Source organism: Morus notabilis, unplaced genomic scaffold (assembly GCF_000414095.1).
Source record: "Morus notabilis unplaced genomic scaffold, ASM41409v2 Scaffold43, whole genome shotgun sequence".
Classification (NCBI taxonomy): Eukaryota; Viridiplantae; Streptophyta; class Magnoliopsida; order Rosales; family Moraceae; genus Morus; species Morus notabilis.
Window position 1 is genome coordinate 192618 of NW_010360031.1, and position 26517 is coordinate 219134.

General features: G+C 32.2%; 1 protein-coding gene across 1 annotated transcript; it reads right to left on the reverse strand.

The window, feature by feature from the left end:
- Positions 1 to 6291: 6291 nt before the first annotated feature.
- Positions 6292 to 7503, reverse strand: LOC21393832 (trans-resveratrol di-O-methyltransferase). Its single transcript, XM_010095673.2, has 2 exons — positions 6714 to 7503; positions 6292 to 6591 (listed from the first exon to the last, which is right to left on the reverse strand). The coding sequence occupies exons 1-2, from the start codon at positions 7479 to 7481 to the stop codon at positions 6292 to 6294; spliced, it is 1068 nt and encodes a 355-aa protein (XP_010093975.2). The 5' UTR covers positions 7482 to 7503.
- Between the last annotated feature and the right edge of the window lie 19014 nt (positions 7504 to 26517).

The window sequence follows — 26517 nt, forward strand, 5'->3', positions numbered from 1 at the left end:
TGTTTGTTAATCAGTTAGTATTGATTCTTGTCAAGAGGAATGATTGTCAAATTTTGCTTCTACAGATTCATTATGTTCACATGTTAGTCGATGAGTATAAAAGTAAATTTTTGTAATTAATTGACAATATTACCATTGTCAAGTTTTGCGAAAATTGGATTGTTTCCTATGAACGGAAAATCAATGACATTCATTCTTATTATTTTATTTTATTTTAGTCGATCCCATTACCTATTCTATTAGATTCTTTTATAGTTTAATAAATGCACTCTTGAATTGTACATTATGCGAAGGCATTGAGACACATTTACGAGTTTATATGGAACAAAACTAAATAATATATTGTATAAAGAGGATAAAATACGATAAAATACAATACGACATGTTAAATATGTCTTTAGATTAGTATTAAGAAGAGTTTCGAGGGTAAAATAGAGTTGATCCCGATATTGGAGTAATATAGGGCCTGTTTGTTATCATTTTCAATCTCATTTTTCACGTTTTTCGAAGTAAAAAATTGAAAACGCGTTTGGTGAAAGTTTTTCTGAAAAACAAAAACAAAACCGTTTTTGTCGTTTTGTGAAATTCTGAAAACGTAAAAAAGATGTTTTCATTTTCTCGTTTTCGTTTTTTAAAAACGGATTTCCCACCACCCGCCTCTCCTTTCTCTAACATTAATTTAGGTAACCAGATCATCAAAACCAAACATATCAAGATCAAACGGGAAATTAATCAACAGATCAAGATCAACAAAACCAAACAAATGAAAATGGTAAATCTTCAAGAAAACTCTCTCTTGATGCGACTAAATCCGAAATTCCGATTGGATTTGGCGCAATTGCGACATGATTAGGGCCTGGGCTCTTCAGGATCTAGACGTGGCAGAGCTGGGCTCGTCGGGATCTGGGAGTGGCGAAGCTTGGCTCGTCGGATTTAGGCGTTGCGGAGTTGGCTTGCCGGATCTGGTGACAGCGGAGTTGGCTCGCCGGATTTAGGTCGAGGAGAAAGAGGAGGTTGTGCTGACGGGAGAGGGAAAGGGGGTGAATGGAGAGATATAGAGGGAATAAAGAGATTTTGTCGAGATAGAGAGAGAAGAGGAGAGATTGCCCCTCATTTGATCCTTCAGAGATATGGGAAATCTGGCTCTGTAAAATGTTTTCTCTGCAAAATGTTTTCAGCCACCGTCCAAAGCAAAATGATTTTTTGTTTGTTGGATACTAGTGAGCAATGAGCAATAAAAAGTATTTAATATATTATTTAAAATACTATTAAATGCATTTTCGGTTTTCAAAATTTTAATCACCAAACGCAGTTTTAGTTTTTTTTTTTAAAAAACTGAAATCAATCTCTGAATAAAACTACCAAACGCATTTTCAGAAATAATTCTAAAATAAAAATGAAAACGTTTTTATTTCCATTTTCATATAAAAAATAAAATCATTTTGAAATCAATTCTAAACGCACCCGTAGTGATTGAATTGAGCAGCCAAGATGAGCTTCTCCCATGCCATTAGACTACGCCCATAGCCAGGGAGGGCCATCATTATCATGTCATTGTATTGTTTTAATCCGTTGACTCCTCTTTCTTTTCATTGTCAATTACTGTGTTGATTGGGAGACTTTTAAGAAGAAGAAATTATACCAGCGAGGCAATTAAATAAACATATTTATTAGGGTTATATTTGAAGAAAAATATTTATTAAGAAATAATGTTTAGATAGACATTTGAGAAAATTTATTTAGGATTATTTTTATAAATGTCTTTTAAAGGGTGTACTCTTTTTAAAAGTGTCTTTAATTTTTTTAAAATCGTTCAAAAACACTACCTGATATATAAAAAAAACCTGTTTAAAGTGTTCTCTCCATCTATTTTTGTTTATATGTCTCACGAATTTACTGACGTGGTATGCTATTAGGGGGCACACTATTAATTGGGGGATTTGTGAATCCTTAAAATGTAAAAAAAAAAAATTATTAAAAAATATTAATATGATTATTACATATTCTTTGACTATAATAAAAAAAATCAATTATAAAATCTCATTGCATTTAAATTATGATATTTCTTACGAGAAATTATATATTGAACAAATTTTAATTTTAATCAAATATTTGTAAAAATAGTTATTCTAAAAAATAATTTTAATGAAATTTAAATTGTAAACAGCCATTTAAAAATGCTCAATATTAAATGATATCAACTCATTACCACCTAATCTTCGAAGCAGCCTAAATAATCTCAAAAACTGTCTGAGACATTGGTTCCATTTATTTCACCGATTCGAGTTTCGCTATAGTAAAAAGCTCTCAGAAACAGTCATATCTAACTTTTTTACTATAATAAAAATCTCTCACATAAAATCACATATTAACTCGAATCAGCGAAGTAAACGGGCCTATTGTTTGTCGTTGATGACCTCAACCCAACAGGAGGACAATGACAACCCACCGTACGATGATAATGATTACCCACTTTGTGGCGACAAATTACGTCTTGAATGCAGTTTTTGATTAAAAAAATTGTTTTAATAAAAGCAAAGTGAGAAAAACAAAATTGAAATACACCGTGAAAAGTAGGGTTGGCAATCCGGATAGCGACACGACTATACGACTCAAAATCTGCACGAAGTTAGCGGGTTTATGTTTACTATAAATGGGTTGGGGTCATAATCGGGTTGACACGATTAATACGATTAATAAATGAGTTGTGTTAGGGTTGATCTTCTAACACGAAGTGACGAATTGACACGATTAACTATATGTGTCATCTGAAATCTAATGATATGTGATATAACATGAAAGTTTATATGACATATTAAATACAAATAATGTGAATTTTAATATTTGTAGGTAAAATTCATTTATTTTTCTTAAAAGAAAAGATAAATTGACCAATACACATGTTAAACCTGTCTTGACCGTGTTAAATAAGTCATTGTTATATTAGTTATTTATTTAATATATTAATTTAAAAGAGTTATACGGGTTGACATGATTAATAAATGAATTGTGTTTAGGTTGATATTTTTGACACGTTTAATAAATAGGTTGTATTTAAGTTGATATTTTTTGATATGATTAATAAATGAATTAACACAAACATGATCCCTTAGTGAAAAGGTTAAACTGTAGAGTAGCACTTGGCCAAAAAAAAAAAAAGCAAACAAAAAATTTTAAAGATAAATAGAAAATAAATTATTTTAATAAAAGTAAAAGTAAAAGACGTCGCGAAAAGATTAAACTGTAGAATAACATTTTTCTCCTTTAACAATGTAGTAAAGATTAGAGGAAGCAACAAACAAAAGGAATAAAAAGGGAGAGAAAACAAAAATGAAGACCGAATGAGGTAATAAAGAAGAAGGAAGGACAAGAAAAACGAAAACAAAAGGAAAAAAAAAAGGCCTAGGACGAAACATTTCGTCAGTAGGGAACAGTGTTTAAAAAAATAGGATCAGGGATATGCATAAAAAGAAATTATTTTCACAAAGAATAAGAGAGAAAAATAAATTTATGAGGGTCAATTTGAAAAGAAAGGAAAAAAAAAGAGAAATTTATAATAGGGCAAAAAAGATAAAAATGAGAAAAGAGTGATAAACATAGAAGGAAAAGAGAAAAAAATGAAGTAAAACATAAAAAGAGGTGGAAAGCTTTTTAAAAAAAATAAACTCCACTAATGAAACGTTTCGCTAGTGGAGAAGAATGTAACACCCTTCCCAAACTAGTAACTAAAAACTCCGCCAGCTTAAAAGAAACATTAACTAAAAATCAAATCATGCTGTTTAATAGAAAAATAATGTCTATCATAGAAACAACTCTCGAACAAAATTCTTAGAATCACCAACTCTTAGAATCCTTAAACTCGTCATGGGATCTTGGACCATTCTTTAGAGCCCTCTTGTATAACGTTAATTTTGTGTTATTAAAACCTCTTTCATGTGCTCATATCTTAAAATCTCTTACTCCTCAAGGATTCGGTCATTCTCAAATCTCAGTTCATAATAAACACAAGATTTTACATCATACTTTGAAAACACTTTCAAAATTTCACAAAAACCGTTCAATAATAACATATATAAACTGAAAATATACTATTATTCAAATGATGCAGTGGAAAGTCTACTTATCTCGTATGGCGGTGTATATTTACTTAAAAAGTCAATGACTTGCTATCAATACACATAATATAAATCATAGAGTGGCTACTACTTGAAGAGATAATAGATGACCTAAATAACTTAATCTCCATATGAGTACTTTTCAAGTTATTCATATTAACCTAATTCTAATTGAATACTTAAACACAATCATCCCATATAATTGTATCTGTATAAATCCCAAACTTTCATATCAAAATAATTACTCCCGAATCTATTATCAAACTCTAACTAATAAATACACAAATCTAATACACACACACACACACACACACACATACACACACTATATATATATATATTATATTTATAACTTCAACTATAAACTTTGTAAACTGACTATAAGCATATCAACTTAAAACTAAAACATGAATAACGTAATCGTACAACATAACTATTGGAATTATTACCTTTGTTGTGTAGTGGAGGAATATAAATATATATTTATATATGCATATTTCCAGGTTGGAGGTAAACAGAGGTTGAGGTGGAGAAATAAAAATGGAATAATGAAAGATGGGTAGTTGGCTGAGTATGGACGAGAGAAAGACTAAGGAATAAGGTAATGGGTTTCTCTCATTAATCAGATGAGGAATAAGGTAATTGATACCCTAATTTAGTAGCCGACATAGGCAAGTCGATTTCTCCTCTCTATAAAAATCTAAATATATAATTAAAATAACAATAATAATTACCAAATAAAGTAATATATATTTACTTACATACTAATACCACTCAAACTTAATAATAATAATAATAATAATAATAATAATATAATAACAATAATAATAATACTAATACTAATAATATTAACAATACATTCTAACAAATAGTATAGCCTTATAAGACAAACATCTAAACTAATTAATCTTATGCTATCTATGATCCTCCTTAAGTTAACTCAAAAATTAAACTTATGATTTCAATTCTTATACTAAACTTAGTGGCTCAAAAAGTTGGGTGTTAAGAGGAGAATCTGAAAAATGGAGAAACATATTCTCCTTTAGTATATACTAGTTGAGCCACATGCTACACATTTGGGGAATAACTTTATGAGTTTGATCCCGTGTCAAAATACATAACTTTCTTATAAATTAAGTCCATTAATTGGAGCAAGAGGAAAAAAATATTACAAGATTAACCTACCGTAAGACTCTTACGGGTTTATTTTATTTTGCTTCCAATATTTAATATAATCTAGTATCATCACTTTGATGCAATGAATTACATATTAAGTTATTAACTTCATAGTCACTGTATTAAAGACATGAAATTGCACTCTAGATAGGATAAACAGTTTATAGGAAAACACAAATTTAGAACACATAGAGTGTAACCCATGAGATACTAATCATATGTTCTACCCATTTGTATAGTTTTTATAGTTAATTTGGTATGTTCGCTCACCTTGTTAAATTGCATTTTCGATCTTAAGCCTGTTAATCGCTTTATTAATTATCATAGCGTAATTCAGTATGTTGACTCACTAAAAAGAATACTTTGGTTAAAGATTAAGCGAATTACTAATTTGACAACTTAAGGTGCAACTATTTTCCTAAAGGAGCTAGAAAATTCCAATATTGTTATATTGATTAATCACTTTACAGATATCCACATTTCCAAATTTTAGAGGCTATTGTTTAATAAATTTTCACTTAATTTAAGAATTGTAAAATCCAGGCATCTATATATGTTTTTATTTTTTTTAGTAAACATAAGGTTGAGAGTATTAATATATTTAGCATTTGGTTGTTAGATTCATGTCATGATTCGAATCATGGTTTATGGTTCGCTATAGTATTTTCTCTCACAAAAAACACACGTAAATCGAAAATGATTCTGAATCATAATTCTGAATCGATCAACCAAACGTCCACTTAGTTGTGACCTTTAATACAACTATCATAATTACATGCCCAATTTTTATTATGGTTGCAAACATGTTTTTGATTATGAAAACCTTATAAATGACTACCATAATCAAATAAATAAATACGCAATAAGCAAAAACATCAATTTATTTAATTCATCAAACTGAAAATGTCATACATAAATTGCTTTAAAATAGTCTAATCCCAACAATATTAATATAGCATACAAAAATATCTTAGATCAGTGTATTGCACTAAAAGGAGTTTTAAGGGTAAACCTCAATGATAGAGTTCACAGATCCAAATATTGGAGTAATTTTATAGTGACTGAATTGAGCAGTCAAGATGAGCTTCTCCCATTGCATTAAACTACGCTCTTTGCCAGTGAGGGTCATCATTATCACATCATTGCAGAGTTTTGTTTCAGTTAAATCCTGTGTCTTTTCATTGCCAATCACTGTGTCGATGACAATAACTTTTCCTCCGTTACCATTGCTCAAAATCGCTTCTCTGCATCTCTTCAATATTCTGCTACCATCTTCATCATTCCAGTTATGCATAATCATCTAAATTCTCATTTTAATTCAATCATATTAGACAATTATCGTATTATAATTAACGTAAATAATCTAGATTAATGCAAAGCAAAAACTTTTACAATACAGAATTAAGTAATATATGCATATACCTTGAGTAAAATTGCATCTGCAGGAGGTATTGGGTCAGAAAACATGTTTCCTCCAATAAAACTCAAGTTGTCAGTTGTACCCTGCACATTAGCAACAACATGTGGGAGATCAAACACTGTGCATTTCATGTGTGGGAAAGTGTTGGCTATGGCTTTAGCCAAAGTTCCAGAGCCGCCTCCCACATCGACCAAGCACTTCAAACCCTCGAACACTCTTATATATTCCGAGTCTAGGATGACCTTGGAAATAAGCCGGGAGTCACTAGCCATCGCCTCATTAAACCTGTAATTAAGTTCTGGATCATCAGCTAGTTGATCCCAAATAGTCCCCCCGTACACCGTCTTGAATAGAGTGTGATCGTTGCTCTGTAACCAAGTGCTCAGGGATTGCCATGGGCCGATCATCTGAGGAAGAAGGGGGAGAAGGAAATACGATTCCATATTCACGGGTGTGTCAGTTAAGAGAAGGCGGGAAGCGTTTGTGAGAGTGTATGCTTCTTCTTCTTCTTCTTGATCGGGTTTTTGGGTTGCAAAGAAACCGGAGTGGACGAGGAGCCGCATAATACGGTAAATGCAATGAGTTTTGGAAGGGTGTACAGGAAGTGATTCAATGAGTTTTGAGAAAGTAATGGCCCTTTGGCCATGGTTGTGGATGATATATGGGATGCCTAATTCGATAGCGCACTTCAGTGACATGGACTTTATGTGACTTATTGAGCAACTCCTCAAAAGGGAAAAGGCTTGAAGCAGCTCACTAGAGCTCATCATTTCATTATCATCACTTTTGGACATTTTTCCTTTCAGCTAATCTTTAATTGATGTAAATTCCAAACTTGTGGATCTCAATTTATAAAGGATTATTGGCGCTGTTAGCCCCTCAATTATAACCATATTAATATTTTGAACTTTGAGTTTCATCACAATTTTAATTTCTTATTCAATCAAAGATACTTCCAATATAATAATTGGTAGATTGTCTTGTCTTGACACCGTAAGCATAATTTCAAATTTTTAGCAATAGAAAAATAATGACAATTAACAATTCTCATTTGCTCTTCCATCTAATTCTTGCTGTACTTTTTAAAATTGTGTTCTTCGAGAATCCATACACGTATACATCTATAACTATCCATATCAATACATTTATACATCTATACCTATACATTTACACATACAAAAAAGAGACAAAATTACTTTACTCTTCACTTCCACATGCTGCCACCAGGCGAGTTTCCTCTTCCTTTCTTTCCTTTCTAGCTTCTTTTACTTTTTCCTTTCTTTTTATTTTTGTTTTACTTTTTCTAAATTTTTCTTTTTCTTTCTCTATTTGTTTTTTTTATCCATTTTGTTCCTTTTTTTTTTTGGTCAAAAGGTCTCCTACAATTTAGTTAATACAATGTGCTTATTTGAGCTATTTTTTTTCTTGCTTTGCCCTTATGAGAATAATTTATTTCAAATGTATCCTTACTTTTTTTCCTTCTTACTAACAATCACTAAATGGTATAATTCTTTTTTTTTTTCCCTTGAGGTATAATCCTTTTCCAATGTGCTTGTGTAAAATATTTTTTTTCCTTCTCTCACTCATACTAAAATAATTTTTCAAATGACTTAATTTTTTTCGTCTGATCCTTATTTTTTTTAAAAAATATCATAAATGATTTTTTTCCTCATTGGACCATGATTAATTAAAACATTTTTTCTTCTCAAACATATCTCCTTTGTAACAGTTTTTCATGGACATAACCTTTACCTTTTTAACTAGGAAAATTTTATTTGGTACTTTGTGTTATATCAAAATATGCGTTTAGTACCCTGTGTTTTTGTTAATTTCATGCAAGTACCCCGGCATTTTAGAAAATAGCCTTTTGGTACCCCAAGCCATTTTTTAGGATGTGAAATGTCAAATTTATCCTTATCATTAAGTAATTAGAAACTAAAACTTTTTAAACATATTCTAAAACATACTTTAAAGATATCAAAAGTTATAGAGTTTTAGTTTTTATTTTATTTTATGGTTTTTTAAATATTTTTAATACGCTTTTTAAAAAAAATCTGAATAGATTAAATAAAGGGTATAAATGACATTTCACATCTTATAAAATTACCCTTGGGTTCCAAAAAACTGTTTTTTAAAACATTGAGCTACTTGCATGAAATTATCAAAAACAAAAGGTACCGGATGTATATTTCTACATAACACAAGGTACCAAAATGAAAATTTTCCTTTCTAAATATAATTTTTTTTTTTTTTGTAAATACCTATTTTCCTTTTTTATAAAGGGTATAGATAATGTTTCTTAAATATGTTTACTATTTAAACATCTTTTCCCTAGCCCTCTCAACTACTAATTTACGAGTTAAAATTAATTTTATTCATACATGTTTTACTTCTCTATACATATGTAATATTCGGTTAACATAAACATTTTTATTAGGATGTTTATACATATCATGTATAAAAGGAGTGAAACCCTATTTTGTCCCCTCTACCTTGCATTACTATCCCTCCCGCCTTCTTTTTCTTTCTTTGCCTTTGTTTTGATTTTGATTTTAATAAATAAAAGTTTGGGGAGGACAAAAAGTGCTTCTCAGACGCTGACAAAAATGTCATTTTGAAGATCTTAGGGGCAAACTCTACTTACCAATAATGAGCGCATTACCCTAATAGGCATGATAGGGACTGGGTGGGGGTAGAGGATGATTTCCCATTCCCATCTCCGGCCCTTAAACTATCCCTATAGCCATCTCTATCCCCGCTTAAGGAGGGACGGGGTCGGAGTCGGGAATCCCTTAATACCTGCCTAATTCTCCATTATACAGCACTATGCGTTTCAAAATTATAGAAATTTAAAATAAAAATAGAGTTTTTTCATTATAAATTTAAACCAAAATCAAAGGTTTCATAAAAAAACCAATTCTTTACATATTGTAAACTGAATCCAAAAGTAATAACTAACGTATAAGTGATAAAAGTTTAAAACATCAAAACATAAACGTAAATTATCTTTCCTTCTCTATTCCTAATAACTTCAATCTTCATTGCATGGTTGCACGCTATTTGTTTTCAAGCATCATAGTTCAAAAAACTTGGATCCTGACACAACATTATTACATATTTATATTAAGGCGGAGGTGAAGTATGGAGTACTTCCTCCGGTCCCACCTTACCATGAATAAGGGATTAGATTTTGTCCCCATCCTCATCCTCATCCTTAATAATTGTCCTACATCCTCACCCCGTTTGGAGCGGAGCACGTCCTCGTAGAGAAATATTACCATCCTTACACCCCATCCTTGCCCAATATTCTAGTGATAAGGATACACAAGGGTCGAGTTGTTTTTTTTTTTTCTTATTTTGCATCTATTAATTTTTTTTTCAAATGCGTTTTTTTTCTTTTAACAAAGGCTACTCTATTGTTTTTTTTTTTTTTTCTTTTTTTTTTTCAATGTACTTCTTTGTATCATTTTTTTCCCTCACATCAAAATAATCATCCTCCCCCACATATGCTCCAATTTAAATATGTTTTCTTGCAGGCATTTAAATGTCGCACTTATAATCAATATCCTTACTTAAACATCTATTTGTTGCAACTCTCTTAAATACTAATTTTCATATATACACCTAAGTAATTTTCTCTCTAATTTTCTTACACTAAATATTTCTTTTTCCAAATGCATAACTATATGGAAGAAGCAATCTTTTTTGCCAGTTGTTTAAAACCAAAAGTTCTTTTCAATTAAGAATGTATAAAATTAATTTAAAATAAACACAAGATGCTTAAATTTATATATAATAATATACTGCTCAGGTGTCTTGTATTAGGAAAAGTTAATATTTTATGTATTCTTACCTTTTATTGTCAGTTTTGACTTTATTGTATTAGGAAATTTCTTTATTTTAATACTCTTCGGTAACTTACCTAATTTTATGCTTGTAATCACTAATTATATGGAGCACCCTTCATTATATTCCTCACTAGTGAATTTATTCTCTGTTTTTTAGTCCACGAATGTAGGCACATTGCCGAACCACGTTAAATCTTTTTTATATTCTCTTCTTGTTTTTATTTTCTTATTTAGTTATTGTTATGGTATCAGAGTTTTATACTCTAAAGAGTCACTAATCCTAAGCCGCGCGCCCAATTCTCTCTTCTTGACGATTGACATCTCAGCGCCCAGTGCCCTCTTCTCTCTTATTGTTACTATTTCATGTATTATGTCTTATTGCTATTTTTGACATTATTTGTATTAGAAAATTTTATTATTATAGTGAATTCATTCTCTCTTTTTTAGTTCATAAATGTAGGTATATTATTGAACCATATTATATCTCTTTTATCTTCTCTTCTTACTTTTATTTTCTTATATTTATTGTTATTTTTCACTTAACTTATGCGAAGCATGTTACCAAGCCAGTTTCCTTAGAAGCACCGAGGAGTAACTTGCGATAAACCTCAAACATAACGGGATATTATATGATCCGCGGGCAATACATTTCGATAAGTACTGGATTTGCGTCAAACACGAGTTCAATTTTTAATTCAAGGGATGATCCTCTCAATCTAATAATTATATTTTGTGGATCAGATCTCCTATTTCAACGGCTAAATTGTCTCTGTTTTTTTATAGAAAAGGATTAAACAATACTGTGACAATCAAACACGAGTTCAATTTTTAATTCAAGGGATGATCCTCTCAATCTAATAATTACATTTTGTGGATCAGATCTCCTCTTTCAACGGTTAAATTGTCTCTGTTTTTTATAGAAAAGGATTAAACAATACTGCGACAATAATAATTCTCACCAGGCGCCATTGAAAATAATTGTTCCTTTACTTTTGAGTCAAACGCACCTACGAATATATTATTAGGTACGTAAGAGTGTGAAACTTGCAGGGGACCAAACAAAGAAAAAATAATCAATAACGTTAATCATGTGGTGCTGTCCTAATTTATATTATGGACAAAGTAATTTGCATCTTTCTTCTCACCATAATTTTCCAAGTGTTGCATGTAATTATAGCTGCTTTTTGTGAATTCATGTATTCTTGTGTGTTCATTGTTATGGACTTTTCGCATTCTTTTTATATTCATTTGGTTTCGTAACGATAAAATCATTATAATAATGAATTCATTTTGATGAGTTTATATATTTTTTTACTAGGAATTTTGTTTCATAATAATCCGATCATAAATTTAGTGAACTACTAATTATTTAATATGTAATTTTTATGTTTCTTCGTTCACTTTTTAAACACGTTTGTTTCTGTGTCTGACATTGCTCTAATCATTGCAAACTTCATATTAATTCTTTTTCATAACGCTGTAGTCATTACACACTGAAAAAACTTGGATTTATCTACAAAGCACTTTTGTAGCTATATGTTAAGATTTTGTAGCTAAATTTTATAATTTTTTCAATTAAAATTCTAATTTTAATTATTTAGTGTCAAAATTTTAGCTACAAATTATAATTTGTAAATAATAATTAACATTTAGCTACAAGTTTTTTCTTTTTTTTTTTTTTTTTTTTTTTTTTACAAAAAATTACTATAAATTTTTAGCTAAAATTTTTGTAATTAAATTTATATATAATAATATACTGCTCAGGTGTCTTGTATTAGGAAAAGTTAATATTTTATGTATTCTTACGTTTTATTGTGAGTTTTGACTTTATTTGTATTAGGAAAATTCTTTATTTTAATACTCTTAGGTAACTTACCTAATTTTATTATTTTAATCTCTAATTATATGGATCACCCTTTACTGTACTCCTCACTAGTGAATTTATTCTCTTTTTTTTAGTCTGTAAATGTAGACACATTGTCGAATCACGTTAAGTCTTTTTTGTCTGTCTTCTCTTCTTGCTTTTATTTTCTTATTTAATTATTGTTATGGTATCGGAGTCTCATACTCTAAAGAGTTTAGAGTCACTGATCTTCCATGACTAAAGCTTGTTATCCTAGGCCGCGCGCCTAATTCTCTCTTCTTGACGATTGACATCTCAGCGCCCAGTGCCCTCTTATCTCTTTTTGTTACTATTTTATGTATTAGTATGTCTTATTGCTATTTTTGTCATTATTTGCATTAGAGAATTTTATTATTATAGTGAATTCATTCTCCTTTTTTTAGTTCATAAATGTAGGCACATTATTGAACCGCATTATATCTCTTTTGTCTTCTCTTCTTACTTTTATATTCTTATATTTATTGTTATGTTTCACTTGATAACTTATGCGAAGCATGTTACCAAACCAGTTTCTTTAGAAGCACTGAGGAGCAACTTACAATAAACATTAAACATAACGGGATATTATATGATCCGCGAGCAATACATTTCAATAAGTAATGGATTCGCGTCAAACACGAGTTCAATTTTTAATTCAAGAGATGATCCTCTCAATCTAATAATTATATTTTGTGGATCAGATATCCTCTTTTAACGGCTAATAATTATATCAAAATCATTTTATATTCTCTCTATTTTTTTTTATTTTATAGAAAAGGAATAAATAATAATTATGTCAACACCGAGCAACTTGCATTAAACAATATAGACATCCTAATTTGTCCTGTCCTAATTTATATTATGGACAAACTAATTTGCATCTTTCCGCTAGCCACACTTTTCCAGGTGTTGCATGTAATTATAGCCGCTTTTTTTGAATTCATGTCTTGCGTGTTTATTGTTATTGACTTTTTGCATACTTTTTATATTCAGTTTATTTCATAATGATAAAATCATTATAATAATGAATTCGCTTTGATGAGTTTATATATTTTGTTTACTAGGAATTTCGTTTCATAATAATCTGATCATGAGTACTTTAGTGAACTATTAATTATTTAATATGTAATTTTTGTGTTTCTTCGTTCACTTAAAAACACATTTGTTTCTGTGTCTGATATTGGCCTAGTCATTGCAAACCACTACAACAAAAAAACTTATTTACGACGACTGAATTTCATCGCAAAAGAGTATGTTGTCGTCGATAATATTATATTTGCGACGACATGTCATCGCAAATTAGTCACCGACGATAAAGTTTTGAGATGTCATCCCGAATAAATTGTCACGAATGTTCCGTCAAACATGTCGTTGATAATGACGTGTTCAGTTGTCTTAGCGACGATATATGTCATCGCAAAAGGGTTAGATGTCATCGCTAGTGATTTAGACTATTTGCGATGACTTTTTTCAGATTTGTCATCGCAAAAAATGTTTTCCTTCATCGCAAAAGGGTTACATGTTATTGCTAGTGATTTAGACTATTTGCGACGACTTTTTTCAGATTTGTCATTGCAAAAAATGTTTTCCTTTTTTTTTTCTCTAATTTCCTAATAATATTAATTAATAATATATAAATTAGAAGAAAATTTAATAATAAAATAAATCAATAAAATTGATATTTACTAATAAAAGATTCATACAAAAAAGTCAACACAATAATAAAATAAGTCTTAAAAAGTAAATTAATCAATCCATACAAAAAAGTATTGATAATAAGAAAAATAAAAACGTATATTTTAATCTCCTAAATTATCCGCATCGTCGTGCTCATTCTCGTCTTCTTCGTCTCCCTCTTGCAGCAGCGGCGGACGAACCCACGATTCAGGATGATTAAGTGGCAAGAAGTTAATGTTAGGATTCATCATGCGCATGGCTTCTATTATCATCTGTTGGTTGTCGAACACTTTACATTTCTCGACATAGATGTTGTTCAACTAGGTTTGGACATGCTGGGGCAAATTAATCGACGACGACCCGTCTAATTACGAAGGCGATGATGAGGTGAAAGCACTTGAACGATTCCTCCATGGCAATGTCGGTCCCACTCCCTTAGTGTGTCTTCTGCGCTTGTCCAAGACTTGGGACATAATCCCCTCATCAGTGACCTACGTGGATGAATCTTCGCTAGCAGACTGTGTCATCTGCGTGGTTCTTTCCCCCTCCATCTGAGCCTGCAAAGGTAAATGAAATAAAAATGAATAAAAATAGTATAATATGTTATGTTAAATATGAAAAAAGAAATAATTTTAAAATTTACTTACAAATGCCTCTTCTGCGTCCGGATTGACAAAATTCTGTCCATGGCGGTGCATGTCACCCCAATTGTTAATTAATGATCCTAGCTCATGGGTCTCGGGATTTTCCTAATCAAGTTGAACGTGTTAGAATAATTATTAAGCCAAAGTGAAAAAAACTTAACAAGTATGCAAATTAATATTGTTATAGCGTATAATACCTGACTGATAATGTGCCGGGAGTCTCGTCGGATCAGGTGGAGGCTGTGATCCTCATGCAGAGCCTGCGCATGTAGCTACTGGGCCAGACATCGAGACGCTATGTCGTAAAAAAAATTTTTTTATTTGTTACTTTTTTCGGTATGCAATTTCTTAAAAATTTTATAAAAAAAATTCATAAATATAAATTAACTACTTTGGTTCTATTCATCGTCACTACGAATGTCTTCAACATCATTGGCACTTTCTACGTCGTCATCATCTTCAAACTTGACGAGGTCATCTTGGATATAGTCAAACACAGTTTATTCATCACCATCGTCAATAAAGTCATCTTTATCTGGCAACTTGTCCCAGACGTGACAGTATTTGCTTCGATATCAGGCCGATCAAATGTTAAGTTGTCCAGTTCAGGTAGTTCAACTACTAACTCAACATTTCATGATTCTGTATCTTGAACTATTGTGACCTCGTTGATGTCCTCTTCTGGAAATCTCATATATGTCGATGCCTAAAATGTTCCACAACTTTCCAATTCGGACTATTAAATAAATCATCAACGTAAGAAACCTGTTCTGCCTGGGAAGCTAGAATGAAAGGTTCATTCTCATACCACGAGTCCTTAACGAAGATACTTATTCTATTCTTGTATTGTTGAATTCTTCTTCTTTCTGCCCAAGTGTCGAACTACTTACACTTGAAAAGGAAGACTAAATTGTTGTTAATGTATAATAATTCATAAATCTCTTCCAAAACTCCGTAGAAAACCTGATTATTTGCCCTGCGAACACAAATGTCACTATTCTGAGTGGTCCAGTCCTTGTCCCAGTTGTATGTTAGAAACTTAACTCCGTTGACTACACAACCAGAATAGGATTGAACAGAGAAGCTTGAACCAGATGATAGTGAAACCAGTTGATCGGTGGCTTCTGAAACGTTACGTCGTTGAAGATTGTATATCTGTAAAAAAGAAACACATAAATTAGACTTGTTATTTAAATTCGGAATGGAATTCAACCTTGTTAGATGTGCATACCTTGTCAGAAAACCAACTTGAAAATTCCCTCGCCTGAATTACATCAAACGACTGCCCACGACCACTTTCCTCTAAAACTTTAATGTGGTCACTATTGTAGTGTAGTAATATCAGTGAATGATTAAGTAAAAATACATCAACAAGTGGTCGCAAAAATACATCAATATCCTTTCCAGGGGCAGTTCGGCCGGGAATCAATAGTGTCAACATATTGTACGGATCCTTAGTGCATAACCAAGGAGGTAAATTGTAAGCAATAATAACCACCGGCCACTTACTATATGATAAGCTCATGCTGTCGAAAGGATTAAAACCATCAGTAGCTAAACCTAATCGAACGTTTCTTAGTTCACGAGCGAATTCAGGATACTTCATATCTAAATCTCTCCACTCCCTACCATCAACTGGATGACACATTAAGTCTGGATCATTCGAACGCCCCCGCATGTGCCACGTCATTTCCTTTGCAGTGTGACGCAAGCTATACAGACGCCTCAATCGATCCTTCAAAGGAAAATATCGTAATACTTTCTGAGGTACTCTTTTACCTTTTGGTTTTTTACTCTTGCAATGACTGGTGTTACATACTGGACAAACCTGTAGATCTACATTCTCCTTCCAGAATAACGCACAATCATACTTACAGATATGTATTATTTTGTAGCCCAAACTGAGTTTATCCAATTTCGTCTTCGCCTCGTAATACGAATCTAGAAGTTTAATCCCTTCAGGAAATACATCTTTTAACAGCTTCAAAACAGAGTTCATACACTCATTAGGCCATTTGTACATCACCTTTAAATGCATGAGTTTCACCAAAAAATTTAATGACGAATACTTAGTACACCCTGGATACAATGCCGATTCAAGCTCATATAACAACTCTTTAAATTCATCGTGCTGTGCATCACCTAACACCTCAACTTCTACTTCGTCCGGCATATCTTGATCAGATTTATTTCCAACAACATCATGTATAATTGCAACCATCTTGTCAACTGATTCATTTATTGGATTGGTTGCAACATCATCTTCGCCATGATAATACCACGTCGTATATAAAGTATTGAAACCATATTGGTGTATGTGTGCTCTAACTGTTTCTATTAGAAAACACTTATGGTTTAAACACCTCCGACACGGACAACTTGTACAACCGCTTTCATCAACATAGTCTTTGGCAAGGTTGATAAACGCAGACAACCCTTCCCAATATTGATCAGACAATCGATTTTTTAGATGTATCCAACTCTTGTCAATTGGCATCTTGACTAACATAATCGACAGATCCAAGATGTACTCTTACAAGTAAAGGGAGTTCAAATAGAGATGGTTTGTGTTTGAAAGGTTATGTATCAATTGACAAGTCCAATACCAATATCTTGATTTCGAACGGCAATGCATCGTGATCCTATATATATATATATATAATCTACTAATACACAGCCAATCAATGTTTGGATAAAAATTCTTTCCGGCATCATCCCATTTGGAGGACGCCCCCATGTCCCTCCCGTGTGGCGACATGGGGTCGTAAAAAAGGAAAGAGGGGGATGGGGTTTCGCTCACTTTTGGCATAGCAGGCCCCCAGCAGGAGGCCCGCACGACGAGCTATTAGCTCAGTGGTAGAGCGCGCCCCTGATAATTACGTCATTGTGCCTGGGCTGTGAGGGCTCTCAGCCACATGGACAGTTCAATGTGCTCATCAGCGCCTGACCCTGAGATGTGGATCATCCAAGGCACATTAGCATGGTGTACTTCTCCTGAAAAATAATAACACATCTAATCATACCTCATGTTTTCTTGTGACTATATAATCACGTTCATAAAGAAAGTTTAACATTTCATGTTTCAATTTCATAAGTTTTATCAAATTTTATGAACAAGTTATTTTATTATTGTTAAAATTAATAATGTTTATAATTAATTTTTAATTTTCTTTCTATTAATAAAATTAATTCTTATTAAATAAATTCTTAAAATTAATAGGTTTTAACAAAATTTCGGTATCATAACGACATATTTTTCTTATTATCTAAAAATTCAAACCTGCAAAAAAAAAAAAAAAACAGCTTTTAAAAGATTTCGGCACACCATAACTGCAAGATGTGCCACCCAGAACAATTACCAAAACTTTTAATTTCAACCTAAATGAAATTATAATCTTAAAATTTCAACAATCTTAATATCAAATTTCAATAATCTCAAAATTCATAATCTAAAATTCAATCGATAATCCAAATTTCAAATTATATACTAATTCTAAAATCTATAAATCAAACTTCAAAATTTATAATCCATAATTATACACAATTCAAATAACAAAAAACTCATACATTTTAAACTAAAAAATGCAATAACTATGGAAAAACTTACAAAATTCAAACCGACTGAAATAGGGGTTGAGAACGGCAAGATAAACAGGGGCAAAGGGCGGCGGTGGCGGACTTTGACGGTGAGATTTTAGGATTTTTTGGATGAAAAAACAAATAAAACTTATAATATTGTTGATTTTGAAGAGAATACAAGGCGATTTTGAGAGTTTGGGGTCAGAAAATTGGAGAAAACTGTGAGAGGCCGAGAGAGAGAGAGAGAGAGAGAGAGAGAAGCCGATCAGAAAAAAATGGAGGAGGAGGCTCTGCTCGTGGACATATAACAGAGTTTTTTGTGACGACAGAAAAGAATGACTAGTTGTCACAAAAATAACTTAAAATTATTTACGACGACACATGTTGTCGCAAATATAACTAAATTATTTAGGGTTTAGAAGGAAGGTTTTGGAATTATTATTTGTGACGACACTTATAATGTCGTTGTAAATAATTTTTGGGGACCCGCCCAATTTCTCCGCCTTTTATTTTACTGAGGGAATACAAAATCACTTATTGTGACGACACACATTAATGTCGTCGCAAAAATATTGTCACCCGCCAAAATAATCCTTTTTGCTCGGGGTAAAATAAATAAATTAAAATTTATTTGCGCCGACATGTGTCGTCGCAAATAGTTAATTATTTGTGACGACATGTTATCGCAAATAATGTTATTTTGGCGCTAAAAGTTCGCCCCAGACAAGATCTGCCACCAAGCAAATTGCGACGACGAGTGAGTTTTTAGCGATGACATTATTTTTTCAGTTTTACAAAAATATTTGCGGCGACATGTTACCGTAAATATTTATTTATTTACGACGACAATTGTCGTCGCAAATAGCCCAAATTGTATTAGTGAACTTTATATTCATTCTATTTCATAACGCTGTAGTCATTCATTACAGACTACAAGAAAACTTGGATTTACTACAAGCACTTTTGTAGCTATATGTTAAGATTTTGTAACTAAATTTTATAATTTTTTTCAATTAAAATTCTAATTTTAATTATTTAGTGTCAAAATTTTAGCTACAAATTATAATTTGTAAATAATAATTAACATTTAGCTACAAGTTTTTTCTTTTTTTTTTTTTTACAAAAAATTACTAAAAATTTTTAGCTAAAAGTTTTGTAACTAAAGCTAGAATTTCTTGCGGTAACAATTATGAAACAATCTTTTATGTATTGCATACGTGCATGTTGATCGTTAGCAATCTGAAACATTCAATACATCAGAAATAAAGTTACAATCTGTCATATAATTCTTACTTTTATAATAAACATCAATACTATAATACATAATAAACGTGATAGTAATCAATATACTCAAGCCAGCGAAGATCAGAAACGGAAAAAAAAAAAGAATTATCATTATCTTGATGATGATATCAGTATAATGAATATCAAGTTTTTATTTTTATTTTTTATTTTTAGAAAGAATGTGTTAGGTTTTTTGCTTAGTCGGCAATAAGTTGACAACTGATTGTAAAATTCAAAAACAAGATCAGATTTCACGTTGATGCAGATCCGGAATTATTGCAGCATTTGGGACAACTTTGAATAAGCTTTGGTGAAGATTTCGTGGGATATGTGAATCAGATCTCATGCAGATTATCTTCGGAATTTGAGTCAAGTTTTAATCTGGTTTAGGTGCATATTTTCTGGATAATTTTAATAACTTTATGGGGCATTTAAATGGCTGTATGATTCGGATTTATATTTCTTACTTTTATAATGAACATCAATACTATAATACATAATAAACGCGATAGTAATCAATATACTAAAGCCAGCGAAGATAGAAAACGGGAAAAAAAGAACATCAAGACTATAATACATAATAAACGTGATGGTAATCAATATACTAAAGCCAGCGAAGATCAAAAACGAAAAAAAAAAAGAAAGAATTTTCAATATCTTGATGATAATATCATTATAATGAATATCAAGTTTTTTTTTTTAAATTATTTTAGAAAGAATGTGTTAGGTTTTTTGCTTAGTTGGCAATAAGTTGGCAACTGGTTATAAAATGGAAAAACAAGATCATATTTCACGTGGATGCAGATCCGGAATTATTGCCGCATTTAGGACAACTTTGAATCCGCATTGGTGAAGATTTCGTGGGATATGTGAATCAGATATCAGGCAGATTATCTTCGGAATTCGAGGCAAGTTTAAATATAGTTTATGTGCATATTTTGTGGATAATTTGATAGCTTTATGGTGCTGGAATTAATGGGTTCTCACTACTCATAAATGATATAAAACAACAATTAAATCTAAAAAAACATTGTCATATGAATTTTGAAGCATATAGAAAGTCTATGGTTTTAGGATTACCTCCTCCACATGGCATAAAAACGGGGTTGTTCATGGTTGTCGGAAAACATTCAAGACCGGCCAGAATTGATGCTTGAATGACTTGAAAAATCAAAGGGGCTTGAAGAGTTCTTGAACTCTTTCTCTTCTCTGCCTCTCTCCACTCCCACGGGCACACACATACACTGTGGTTTTGTGCTGCAACCTTAGGCAATTGGGCCTTATTGGGCCTCAAACAAAATTATTGATAGAGAGGAAATTTGGCCCAATAGGCTGACTAAATATTTAAAGAGAGTGAGTTCATATACTTCAAACGAGTGAATAAAATAAGTTTCCATCCCATTATGGACTAATATTTAACATACATGCATTTATTAATTCACATTAACACAATTGTCCATAACATGCTTTAATTAATTACATAGTGAATTATTATGATTATGGAAGTCCACATAAAAATATTCCAATAGTCTCCCACTTGGACGACATAATCATACAACAAAAATTCACTCATCACAACATAAGCATCAACTAAGAATCTCACATAATAAACACAAGCCCAAAACAATCATGCATAATAACGTATCGACATGATACAATCATTATACATAATCTGGCGCTAGAGATTCATCAAAGCATGACGACAACTTTAATATATGGATCAAAAACAATGATAGAGACTAACAACTAGATGTCTCTTTTCAACTCATCACTTTGCCGACTACAAAAGTGTGTCAACACAACATCACACATAAAGTGACAGATCCATGAATATGCATGTATTATTTGAGGCATAAGCAATCCTTATCAATAACAACATGTCACACATAAATGGCAGTAAACTCCCACTAACTCAATAGAACTATAGGCTCCTTATAGTACCAAGTGGGATGCGTATTCTTAAAACACCTAATAGGTAAGCCCTTAGGGGAACTGCCAACATGTTGTTTATATGCGTCTTTTCAATAACAATGAGGCCTTTTACAGTTTCTCTTAACAAAATAGAACACACTATCATTATGCTTGAGCAAACAATACTCCTTGTGTTCTAAGAGAAATATACTATTATGGAACTTTTACAACACAGTTTCAGCCGGTCCAGAAATGGAGTGAACTATTTCTAGTGCTAAAACAAGGTTCCACAATCACATCACACAAATAGCCTCATGATACACCACATACTCCGCATCACAGTCAAGGATGCGACGAGTGTCTATTTGACACTTTTCAACAAAGTAGCTCCTCCTTTTATCATTTATGCAGCCTACATAATCGGCAACATGAGATCCAACTACAATAAAAGTGTTGGTTCGCCGATCCACAACTATCTGGTACTTCATTCCCAGTTAATTTAGTAATAACAACAACAATCACTCAAGTACTGAATCTGCACGTCAACAACAAATACAATAATAAGACGTGTGCATACTTGAGCATACATCAAGATGCTAAACACGTAAGCATAAGGGACAATTTTATATGATCTCTCTTACTTCACCATAAGGACATTACACCTTCGAGAGTTTGTCACTTTAACTAACAATGCTTACTAGGAGAACAAGATGTATACTGAACCTGTTCAAAACAAGAACAATATAGGTTCTCTGAGACGAACAGAAAATGCATGTATCCTTGTCATGGATAATCTACATGCCTAGAACATAAGAGGCTTTTATAAGATTCTTAAACTGAAGTGACTAGGCAACATGCTATTTGTCTTAACCAACAGGTCAGAATCATTAGGCGCGAGCAAGTTGTCACCAACATAGAAAACATAAATATGCAACTGCTCCCACTGACCTTACACATATTCATTTCTCAACAACATTCTCCATAAAGCTAATTTTAGTGACTGTCTCATCATAAAATTGAGATGCTACTGCCTCAATGTTATCCATACACTCCCACTCATCATAGAGTTTCTCAACACATTAGTGGAGCTAGGAAACACATCCACTCTCAAGGCTATGTCCATTTCATCATTAACAGATTCATAAAGAGATTCATACCATATATAATAACTTGTCCCATTTAACGTCAAGATAGCGGAGATGCAAGGATTGCTCAAGGCTAAAGAAAACAACATGGGCAACCAACAATAGGCATGTAAAATAGGATCATGTAATTTGCCCTTTACTTAGCCTTCCCAATGATCCAAACCAATATGATCATTGTGTGCTAGAGTCTGTTGAGCAAGGATAGAACTCTTTTGTAGGTAAGGACAATTCATCAAACATTACAACCAAATGCATCAATCCACCACCAATAGGGTAGTAAAGATTATGTGGTTCATGACATCCAACAAACTTCCTTCACCGGTCTAAGCATCCTACCAAACAATTAATTATCGATAGGATCATTTAATTGCCCGTATGGATCTTAGCAATATGGTAAATACATACCTTTATCCTTAACACTCCAATATATTATTTGACCGTAATATGAGTTTAGTGATTATGCAAGTCGACTCATAATCATTCACAATATTCTCCCACTTGGACTGCATAATCAATGACGACAATACTCATATAATACAAAATGTCAAATAATAATATGTAAACAAGCTTACGCTCCAACAAGACTCAAGCGTTCTTCTAAGTAATAAAACTATCGATAGGATAATTCCATTACGTGTATGGACTTTCAGAACATAATCAACAAATTAAGTTTATCCATATAATCCCACAATTTATTATTTGATAATAGTATGTGAATTAGTGATTATGCTAATCCCTAAAAAAATGTTTCTAATTTTCTCCTACTTGGATAGCATAATCAAAAAACATGATACTCACATAAAACAAGATATCAAATAATAATGAAAGTAATAATAAATAAATTATGGATTAACTTATAGCTTAAGCTTTATAATATCAAATTATGTGAGAGAACAAATAAAATATGACCATATAATATGGAGTAACAAACATGCCCCAAAATTTTAGGTCTCAAAATAATGAGAATTAAAACTACCCAGAAAATATATGAAAATTATTAAAATAAAAAAATATTTAAATAAAAATATTTTCTAGTAGCTCATGTGCATCCATGTAAGGAGTGTGTGTATCCCAATGCCTTTTTTTAAAAGGAAATGTTAAATTTTGTGGGAGAACTCCGTAACATACGCAGACAATTTGACATGTTTAGATTCACGATGGACGAGTACATAAACATTCACTATCATCGAATTCTCATAATTAAATATGTCATACAATAATAACAACACAATGTAAATTTTATGGCATCAATCATCAAACAAATTGTATACAAAAAGCCCAGGAAAAATTTGTTTGGAAAAATTCTGAGAATTGGCCACCCATAAAAAAATATACAATCAATACTATAAAAGAAATATTAAAAAAACATGATTTTATGGTGGCCCAAACCCAAAATAAATAATTTAATTGAGTAGAAAATGAAAAACGGAGTACAACGGCAAAAACAGCGGTCAAAACGGAGTTAAAATCACAAAATAGGGCAGAATTTGGCCTAAAAATGGGTCCCATGTGCGCCACCTAGACGCTGACACGTGACTGACACACGCGCTGACGCCTTAGCGCATCCTTTTTTTTTTTTGGTCCCCAAAAATGACATGTCGTTTTGGGCTTATAGGAAATGACATGTCATTCATCAATACGACACCCACTGTTAAATGTTGCAAATGACATGTTATTTTTTGCAAGGATGAAATGACATGTCGTTTGGAGCTTCCCCGAGCTCTGGTTTTTGCAGAAAAGATTCGATCGGATCCGTGACTTAACCCGCCGGAAAATTGAGCTCCGGTGGTCCATTTTTGACGTTTTAGATGGGTTTTGCTCCAAATTTCATTCTCTTCGGCTTTCAAACATCAATTTCAATCAAAAAAGCCCACTAAGAACACAGCCCCATGGATGGCACGAACGTGCATAGCAAACCCAAAAAAAGAAAAAAAGCTACAGCCTCAAATTCAATGAGATATGGTCTGATACCATTTGCTGGAACTAATGGGTTCTCAATACTCATAAATGAGATCAAACAACAATCAAACCTAAAAATACATTGTCATATAGATTTTGAAGCATATAGAAAGTCTATGGTTCTAGGATTACCTCCTCCACATGGCATAAGAACGGGGTCGTTCATGGTTGTCGGTAAACATTCAAGACCGGCCGGAATTGGTGCTTGAATGGCCTGAAAAATCAAATGGGCTTGAATAGTTCTTGAACTCTTTCTCTTCTCTGCCTCTCTCCACTCCTACGGGCACACACATATACGGCAGGGGAAAAATTTTTTCCCTCTGGTTTTCTGCTGCAACCTTAGGCAATTGGGCTTTGTTAGACCTCAACCAAAATTATTGATAGAGAGGAAATTTAGCCTAATGAGCTGACCAAATATTTAGAAAGAGTGAGTTCATATGCCTCAAGCGAGTCAATAAAATAAGTTTCCATCTTTATGGACTAATATTTAATATACATGTATTTATTAATTCACATTAACACAGTTGTCTTTAAGATATTTTAATTAATTATAGAGTAAATTATTATGATTATGGAAGTCCACATAAAAATATTCCTCATATGGGTCATTTAAATGGCTGTATGATTCGGATTTGAGAGAGAACGTTCTAGTAAAAGAATCTAATCCGAATAAGAAAAGATAGTGCGTAGAGGTATGTGCGTGAAGTGAGGTGCCCAGGAGTTTGAAATTCAAATGCGGTGAAGATAATATAGTGGATAGCTACTTTTAGAATATGCCAACGTGAGGTAATAGAGATAAAAGTTTGACTTTGATTACACCTTTTAGAGCAAACGGATTGGTTGCTATATGTGCCTTGCGTGAGAAAAATATTGTGAAGAAAGAGTGGTTAATATGCAATCGTTTAAAATTCAAAAGGAGATCCAGTTATATGATTTGGATATGTAATTGGTGGTATGCATGTGAGATGCACGTGAGATTTTAGTAGAAATATTTGAGAAGATAAAGAGAAAAGGTGTTAGATGTTATTGAGAGAATCGTGGAGATTGATTTGAAGAGATTCTCGAGAGGCCTAAGAAGCTTTATTTAAATGCCGCATTCTAACTTACTCTATAGCACGGTTTTATAGAGAAATATTAAGAAAGTCGCTTATGCTTTAATCGGGGGGTGTGTGCCTTTGGAAGAGAAATATTGAGTTTTTATGCACTTTTGAACGTTAAATTTTCATTCATCCAATCATCATTTTTAGGATATAATATACCGTTTTCAAGATCTCGCGTAGAAGAATTTGAATCCACTTTGATCTTCCACAAAGACCAAGTGGAGCCCACTTAAAATTTAGCCTCAAAATGTACACTTAACATGGTCTATAAACCATATTCTTCCAACAATCCCCCACATGAATGAAATTGACAAAAGACACAAATCAAAGCAAGCAAATCAAACTTTTAAATTGGTGATAGAGTTCAACGGTCGAAACCTGCATAAATTTAGCAGGTGTTAAGCTTTGAATCTTCCCTTATGAGAATATATTTATTTTACTGGCTAAACAGTATTGATGCAATGTCCTTCAACTTTTCTACCGTTATTGTAAATGATGATATAACTCACACATGAATCTTTTGTGGCACATTTCAATTCTTACTTTCTGTTTGATTTAGCCATAACATTTCCCTGGTTCTGCAAGAGATTTTAAATAATTGAGCCTACACAATTATCTTTTGAAGCGGCCCCTCTTCTCTCTCACATAGGTGATTTCTTATTTAAGAGTAACCCACATTTTCTACTCAGCATTTCTGACGCATAAGATGTTGGTCTCCGAATCGAATTCGGATGCGGAAGCGTGGCGGGGAGTCGGATCGTGTATAACAAAAATTTT

Coding starts and splice junctions, on each gene's coding strand:
- LOC21393832 (XM_010095673.2), bottom strand. CDS start 7,481: ATGATGAGCTCTAGTGAGCTGCTTCAAGCCTTTTCCCTTTTGAGGAGT. Junction 6,592..6,713: donor CAGATGCAATTTTACTCAAG/GTATATGCATAT, acceptor ATGAGAATTTAG/ATGATTATGCATAACTGGAA.